This window comes from Malurus melanocephalus, unplaced genomic scaffold (genome assembly GCF_030028575.1).
Source record: "Malurus melanocephalus ecotype Western Australia unplaced genomic scaffold, MMel_1.1 scaffold_17, whole genome shotgun sequence".
Taxonomy (NCBI): domain Eukaryota; kingdom Metazoa; phylum Chordata; class Aves; order Passeriformes; family Maluridae; genus Malurus; species Malurus melanocephalus.
The window spans coordinates 964,636-973,559 of record NW_026623249.1 but is presented as its reverse complement, the minus strand read 5'-3'; the positions used below and the strand labels follow the sequence as shown (position 1 = coordinate 973,559).

Below are 8,924 nucleotides of genomic sequence, written 5' to 3'. Positions count from 1 at the left end.
TTCTTTATTCTTATGAAGGAAAGTAGGGAAAGTCTTGGAAAAATTCCTAGTGATTAGTAATGTCACATGCACTCTTTACMATTTTTGTTCTGTTTTTAAATCTGCAGATCATTTGAAAACTCAGGAAGCCATAGCCAACTTTCACCCCATTTGTAAAAAATGCAAATTTGCAAAATACATCTTCCATGTTTGGACCCAGCAGAAGTTTGATGAAATGAGTAGGGTGGGATCCAGTGGACTGGCAGACCCCCAAACACAAGTATCCCAACACAGGCTAAGTGCAGGATTCAGCTGCCTGAGGATAAGTAAGGCACCTATCACCACTGAGGCACTTGGGTTGGGGAGAAGTGTCCAGACCCAAGGTAACTTCAGGAAGATTTGGTTCTTCTCAGACCCTCCATCATGCCAGTCAGCCTGCAAGGATGCCTTTGGTGCCCAGAGATATCTCTAGAGCCTATGTTTAAGCAACTAAGCATGTCTGCATTCCTGTTATAGGCAATGGAGATCCAAGGCTTCATTCAGCTGCTTACATGTCAGCATCTAAAGCAGTGTGAGAACTCCCAACGTTCTGAGACACCTGCCCACAGCTGGCAGATATGGCACAGGACATATGGGAATTGATGCATTTCCAGAAGGATACCCAGAAACCAGGAAGGACATTCCACAGCCTCTGAAGTGGCACTTGATGGTCACGGAATTAGATGAGCTCTTAGTGGATGGATTCAAAGGGGATTGAATTCTAGAGATTCATTGAACCAGCCATCAGCTCTCTGCTTAGGGTCAGCCTAAGGAGACTCACAGTGCTAGTTCAGCTGTCTTGCACACAGTACCATTTGAGAAGTCATAGGTTAGCCCATCTTGTCTCCAGCTGCTGTTCCTGGGGCGCATCACAGTCTTGTAGATTATATGCCAGGTTGGCCAGCGCTGTCTGAACATCTCACACCACAGAAGTTATACTTCGGGGATAACTTACACAAGTTTCCCCCTCCCCCACCCCCAGCTCTACTGTGAATTAAAATATTTTGTCCATATGTAGACAMCAACATGCATGAGTCTTCATCTTGAATTCTCATTGAATTCAAGCCTTGAATTGAATGCATGTATGAGTCTCAATCTTGAATTGAACTGTAGGCCAAAAGCTGCACAAGTGCTGGAAAAAATTTCGTTATTTTCAGAATTTCTCTTTGAGCCCTGCATCTGTTTATAGATAAATTTAAGTATTTTATTTGTATTGATAAATACAACAACCCAACAAAATCCCACGGCAGATGTTGCATGAAGGTAAGAATGAAAATGTTCCCCAAACAGGTAAATATTGGTGCATACGTATATTGAGCTTTTAGATATGCCTTCCAAGACTCACTTTCTTTTGCGTTGTTTTGAAATGCTCCYATTGTTTTACCAAGAAAGGTTTCTGTTTATCATCTAGGGCTGAACTAGAAAACATCAAGCTGCTCACATTAACATATGCAAATTTTTGATTTATTATCACTCCCCTGTGTCATCTATTTTCTGTGCCACGGATGTGCAATTAACTCCATGTAGTCAGGACCATCTGCCAATGCCTACACAGGACATGACTGCAGTGTCACAAAAGCAGAAGAACAAATTTTCTGATCACCAATATTGTCTTGCACTTCAGGGAAGCTGGCTGGCTCTACAGGAGGAAAAGATTCTTATAAGAGCAGCTTGAACTCCAGACAGTTCCCGGTACAAGCAGTGCCAGTGCAGGCAGAGTGAAACCAGAGCAGTGACCTCACATCTGAGCAGTGTGGCTGCCAGGATGACATCATACCCTGTAAGCACCGGGACATACAGGAGAACCACTCCTAGCTGTGGAGCTGCAGATGAGTAAAATCAAGAGCAAAAGGTGACTCCGTGTTTGTTTAAAGCTTGCTTTCCTTTCTTTAGTTTATGTAAGACTTTCTCTCTTTCCCCTTTCACCAGTTTTGAGCATTCAAGCCATACAAGCAGACCCAGACCTAGTCGAAACAAAGACTTCCAGTCTTGTTCCAGACTGCATCCACTCTTCACTGACACCCAATATCACATCAATTCTCTTTTCAGATAGATCAGAAGGCTTGATTACCCTGCCGCTTTGTTGTTTTTGAGTATCAAAAGCTATTACTATTCTATAATTATGTTTATATTTGACAGAAATTTGAAATTTCATACATTTGTAAAAATTTAGATGCCTCACTCGGAATAATAGCTTATGATGCTTCCTTCTTCCAAATGCACTAAGTAACTTGTATTAATGCAAAAGTTGTATATAATTCTAGCAACTATTTCAAAATGCATTAAAATTATTTGACATTTTGGAACATTTTAACTTTAAGTCAGAGGTGGTTTTTCAGTTAGAGGTGGTATTTTCCCCTCCAGAGAATGTTTTCACACATAATAGGAAGATAGGGGGTTACACTGCTTATAGGGATTTATTACATTTGCTCACTTCTTGACAATACATTCTGTATCTGTCATACATTTTGATAAATGCCCGATGAATTTTAAATTAAACCACATTTGGGAAATCAATTTCTGTCTGTCTCAATAAATCACAACATTCTAGCTGTAAYGTCTGGATGATGGAAGTGAGTTGGGTCTTATTATGCGTCCCTAAGGCTCACGAATTCTCTTATCAGCCTTGAATGTTTTTAGGGTGGATGTTATCTAGAAGAACAAATACATGACTCTGAGAAAGGTTAAAGGAAGGTGAACAATTTTAAACAGGCTGTCACTAAAGGCACACATGAAGTAAGGCAGATATGGTAAGAGCAGCACATAGCAATTCAATGATTTACTTGTTGTGCCAAAGCCAAATCCTGGCTCCAAATCAATATTTTGCAATGGATTAGACAATGTGGCAGGAACAGAGATTGAAGTCTGCCTTAACCCAACATGGGTATGAAGCGTGCTTAGTTAATATCAGCTGAAATATTGTCCATTAACACAGGGAAACCACATACACACATGAAAATAAAAAATTTACTAACTTTATTCTGTGTTAAATCAGATACTGCAGAGACAGCAGAGACATGGCAAATCTCCACTATCATTAGAACAGAGTTTTGAAATATAGGCACTATTTGATGAAAGAGAAAGAAGTGTTAGAGATGACAGATCATCAAAATTTTAAATYGGCATAAATAAAAATGAATTTTTGGGGATCAAAATCACTTTGGGAATGGCTGCCTAAAGTGGGYATTTAGAATATAAAAGGGGCTGGTGACAAAGCCTTAGGCTGTGTCTGAGTGAGCCACCAGCTGAGATTAGGGTTAAGTATGTGCATGGCTGAGAGCCACCATTTCCCATTTGCATTGCTGGCCTTAGCCTTCCTGTGAGCAGCCCAGGATCAAAGTCTCCTCTAGATGCTTAGGAAAATGAGGATTTGYGATTTTTTCCCAGTGTCCTGGATGGTAATACTCTGAACCTCACCTATACTTCATTCATGGACAACATGGACAWGACCTCCAATGTGTGCTGAGGCATCATGAGCTTGCACTTCCCCTCTAGAGGCTCCCGGGGCTGAGGAATTCTGACAGCAGCCTGCAAAGGCAGCTGAAGAGGTCACAATAGGGATGATGAGTCGGTCTGGTCTTCAGAAGGCAGATCCAACAGCCACTTATCCAATTGACAGACATGCACACAGAACTGGATTGAGATGCTGAGTGTGACAATAGTGTAACAGAGTTCCAGAATGGAAAAGAATGAAAGGGTTAATTTGCTATGACTTAAGAAGAAACTGCTGCTGTTAAAGACAGACTTTGAACTTGACCAAACGTTACTTGAAAATTGTTAAAGTTGTCTTAAAACATCTAAGACAGATATGCAAATACGTGGAATCACTAAGCATGAATACTTTCCATAAAAACATTTTGATTAGGCAACAGTACTTCTCACTTCAAAGTTAGAAGTTCGAAACACAATTGAAGTTGGTGAGTTTACTTTATCTGTATACATTTTTCATGAGCTTCTGAGAGCACTGTGATAAAGTGACACTGCAGACAAATGGAATTGCGCTTTTTGGCCACATCCTGCTAACACTGTCTCAGCAGTCTCATTAGAAACAGAAAGARTGGGAATGCACTACAGAGGAGAATTGAGGAAACCAGGGCCTATAGATTTCAACTTTTAAACTGAAACACATTTTCTATGATGACACAAGAAACACAGAAACAGATGTGTGAGATTYTGATTGTGTCATGAAAACACCCTGATGCATAACAGATCCAAAACAAGAGTGGGCGATCTGAAATGCTCACACTGTGCATCAAACTGATGCAGGGAAGTTAGAAGYTAAGGGATAACTTGTTAGAAACTGCTTGCTAAACAGTATATATTGCTAACTGCTTGCTAGACAGTGTATATTGCTTACTTAACATTTATTGTGTTTGTCAAAGCAGAATGAGAAGTAAAAGATTATTGACAAAAGCAGGGACTGAGACCCAGCTTGTGTTCATGGACCCCCTATGCTGGCTAAAACCAGAGATGTTGCTTGGACTTGGGCCAGGGACTGAGAGAGCATGYGCAAGAAAGGTGAAAAGTTCAAAACAACAGGATGAGTATTTTACTTCCTCCCAAGACCCCCGGAGCCCACTACCAAATAACACTGCACAGGCGTGAGCACATGGAAATGCCTTTTGAATTCTTATAATATGAMACTGRGATAGGTCATGCATATGTATAGGTGAATTTCGAAACTCGGTGAATGTAACATGTAACCAGATAYATACCAARCAATACCGTGCTGGGGGTGTGCACGGCTTTGAGGACTACCTCCAGTACACCCRGCGCTGCAATAAACATACCTACTTCRCAACTTGAAATTATRTAAGTTGCGGAGTCTTGCCCAGATCATTTTTGGATCATTTTGGCGAGCCAGGTACGAGAACTTCTGTCCGGTGCGGGGGCTGGYCAGAATCAGGACTCTTTGGCGCRCCCCAGGTCTTTTTCCCTGGAAGAACTCTGCTTCCGGTACGTCCACTGCACGCACAGACAAATACCCACTGGCACTTCATAGGAACGGTATGTTTATCAATCAGTAAGCCTACAAGGCGTATGCATAGCCAGGGTGGTGGTAAGACACCAGGGACGCCTGGTTAAGGCTTGCAAGTGCCGGCTGATTGCCAGCCAGGAAAGGATTTTGTAAGATCTGCCAAGTGGAAGTTCTGGAAGTTCTGCTGCCATCCAAGTATAGGCCTGCCAGTGACTGTATAGGAYGCAGGAGAAAGGGTGGGCAGAACCTGTTTGTGTGTTTGCATAGAGCTCCCAGACTTAGTGGGTGTGTGTGTGTAAGACGGGTTCGGGGGTAGACCCAGATCCTGGAAACGAAGCACGGACTGAAACCAGGAATTGATGCTGCCCAAGAGCCCAGATTCAGGAAGTAAATGAGTTACTTCATTAGTGTATTGTGTAATGTGCGTTTGCTGTGACCGTGTGTTGTGTATGCTGTGCATGATAATTTAAGCTGCAGTGGTTAAATAGGGAGGAGAGAAAAATGGGAAGGGAACACTAACCCAGGGACACCTCCCGCTCCAGTAGTTTTACCCGAGGAGATAAAAGGCACACAAAAAGTGGTTAATATAATACAGGTGATCTGGAGTGAGTAATATAACACTGGAATAAAATGGGAAGTAGCCAGGGTAAAGAAATAATGGCAAAACCCCCCCTTAGATGTACATTAGTACACTGGAAAGAAATAGTCAGAAAAGGAGAAATGGAAAATAAGAGAATTTTTATTAAATATTGCAATAATTGGTGGTCTTTATATAAATTAGATAATGGGGTGAAATGGCTACTTTTTGGATCTTTAGATTATAAAACCCTCCTGCAGTTAATGCTTTTCTTGAGGAGAAAGTGGGATGAGGTCTCTTATGCAGACATGTTTTATACTTCCGAAACCACCCTGAGTGGCAGAGAGACTGTGTGATTGTGCTGCCACAGGACCCCATGATACTGGCTTTGGAAAGAGAAAATAAARCTACTAAAAGCAGACTTAAGAGGTGCTGTTCAGCACTCAGTATAGGTCAAAGATGTACTAAACTACACAAGGTTCATCAGGCAGCAACACAGGAACAAGAATTAACTGATTTTCTTAAGCCCCCCCTAGGAAGCGAGAGGATGAGGCAAACTGGGAGGACACGCCGTCTCCAGCAGGGAGCCCGGTCTGTGCCAGAAGATGGGGGAAGCAGGGGCAGGTCCTGCACGCACCCCTACGAGAGGCAGTAGGGCCTGAGGGCAATACAATGCTGATCAAGGTACCTTTTTCTACTATTGACATAGAAGCTTGGAAACAGATTGCAAAAGATTAACCACATAATCCTGATTGGAATGATATTCAGTTGTTATTGGAAGCTGTAACAGAAATTGAAAAACAATTAATTTTGAAAACAGCACAGGATTTGGCTGAAGACTATTATAAAGCACGACAGGAGGATCACAAAGAATATTTGCCACTCCAGGACCCGMAATGGGATCCAAATAGAACAGCTGAAATGGCTAAACTATGGGTGTATCAGGAGTGGATAATAAAAGCCATGGAAAAGGCAATTCCTAAAACCATTAATCGATCTGCACTGTATGCAAACAGGGCCCCTCCGAGTCTCCAACTGACTTTCTGGAAAAATTAAAAGATGCTATACACAGAAGCACAACACYGRACCCTGGGTCAGAGGTGGGGATAAAACAGCTAGTGTCTCTCTTTTTGGGCCAATCACAGTGGGACATTAGATGCAAACTCCAGAAACTGCGTTCAACTGAGAGTAGGAACTTGGAGGTATTATTAGATGAGGCATGGAGGGTGTACAGTAACAGGRAGGCAAAATATAAAGAGGGGGTCAAGAAGTTAGTGACATTGGTGGGAAAGAATGGAGAAGGAAATAACCAGAAAGGGAGTCAGAAGCAAGRARAAAACAAACTGCACAAAAAACAGTTTGCATGCTGCAGGAAATTCGGGCATTGGAAGAATGAATGTCCAGAGAGGAAGAATACACATCCCAATAAGAGATGGGATAATTGTGAGGAGAAAGAAATTGCACATGTGAGGGAAGACTGAAGAGGACCAGGGGATTCCAACCTAGCAAATCTGGTTATAGTAAAACTAGGGGAAAAGGAGAAAGAAGTAGAATTTCTGGTAGATACAGGGGCAACTTATTTGGTTTTTCTGATGCCTGTGGGGGATGATTATATCATGGTAAAAGGGGCCACTGGTCACTCTGAAAAAGATTATTTTTGTAAACCTTTGAAGTATAAACTTGGGAAACAATGGGGAATTCATAAGTTTTTATATATGCTCAATTCCCAAAAAGCACTCTTAAGTAGGGATTTATTGGAATAATTACAAGCAACCATTGTGTTTAAAAATGGGGAAATTACTCTGGAGGTGAATGATCAACAATATGTAGAAATATTAAGTTTAATATTGATAACCCCTGAGACCGAAGAAGGAATTAGTGAGGAAATAACAAATCAGGTATTTCCTGGGGTTTGGGCTACTGATGTTCCMGGGAGAGCTAAGAATGCACCTCCCATACAAATTAAACTCAAAGAGGGAAAACAGCCAGTTAGAGTTAAACAATATCCTTTAAGAAAATAAGATAGAGAAGGAGTTAGCCCAGTAATAGAAAACTTTTTGCAGCTAGGATTATTGAAAGAATGCCAGTCTGATTTTAATACCCCTATACTACCCATTCACAAACCTGATGGATCATAGAGGGTAGTACAGGATTTAAGGGCTGTAAATAACATTACAGAGGACCTCTACCCTGTAGTGGCAAATCCATATACATTACTAACTAAACTAACACCRGAGTTAACTTGGTTTACTGTTCTAGATTTGAAAGATGCCTTCTTTTGCCTCCCTCTCCACGAAGCCAGCCAGAAAATATTTGCTTTTGAATGGGAAAGCCCTAAAAGTGGGCCTAAAACCCAGCTCACCTGGACAGTGTTGCYTCAAGGGTTCAAAAATTGTCCTACCATATTCAGAGGTCAACTTGCTAAGGACTTAGAATCCTGGGAGGTCCCAGCATCAGAAGGAAAACTGTTGCAGTATGTGGATGACCTCTTAATATCTACCCAGACCAAAGAGGCTTGTCTTACCTGGATGGTAAGTCTGCTAAATTTCCTAGGAGTTTGGGGCAGGATCGCAAGGAAGCCATCTGCCAGAGCCTGAATCCTCAGACTGTGAAAGAACTCAGGACATTCTTGGGAATGACGGGCTGGTCCAGACTGTGGGTTTATAATTACGGTTTACTTGTAAAGCCCCTATATGCTCTCATAAGCACGGAACAGAGGGATCTCCAGTGTACAAAAGAAGCCACAAAGGCCTTTGAGCAGCTAAAGAATGCCATCATGTCAGCTCCAGCTCTAGGACTTCCAGACGTGAGTAAACCATTCTTTCTGTTCTCCCATGAGAAACAGGGAATTGCCTGGGGAATATTAGCACAAGACCTGGGTCCGACAGTTGCTTATTTCTCTAAGCAACTAGATACAGCAGCCAAAGGATGGCCGGGGTGCCTCAGGGCTGTTGCAGCAGTCGTGATGAACATTCAGGAGGCACGGAAGTTTACACTGGGCCAGATGACAGTACTAGTGTCACACACAATGTCCGCAGTGCTGGAAATGAAAGTCAGCCACTGGCTTTCCCCACAGAGGTTCTTGAAATACCAAGCCATCATGGTGGAACAAGATGATGTAGAAATAGTGGTGACCAACATTGTCAACCCAGCTTCTTTCCTCAGCYGAAATGAAGGAGAGCCGGYACACCACRATTGTCTGGAGACCATTGAAGCTACATACTCCAGTTGTTGGGATCTGAAGGATACCCCTTTAGATGATGCAGAAACTTGGTTCACTGATGGGAGCAGCTACATTATTAGTGGAAAGTGACACGCTGGATACGCAGTTACTACCTGCAAAAGGGTAAT

General features: G+C 42.2%; 1 protein-coding gene across 1 annotated transcript; it reads left to right on the top strand.

Moving 5' to 3' along the window:
- Window positions 1-2,898: 2,898 nt before the first annotated feature.
- On the top strand, window positions 2,899-8,886 carry LOC130585847 (uncharacterized). The gene is given in 3 exon segments (XM_057386513.1): window positions 2,899-2,902; window positions 7,344-8,104; window positions 8,419-8,886. Coding segments are annotated over 3 exon segments (1,233 nt in total).
- Window positions 8,887-8,924: the final 38 nt, after the last annotated feature.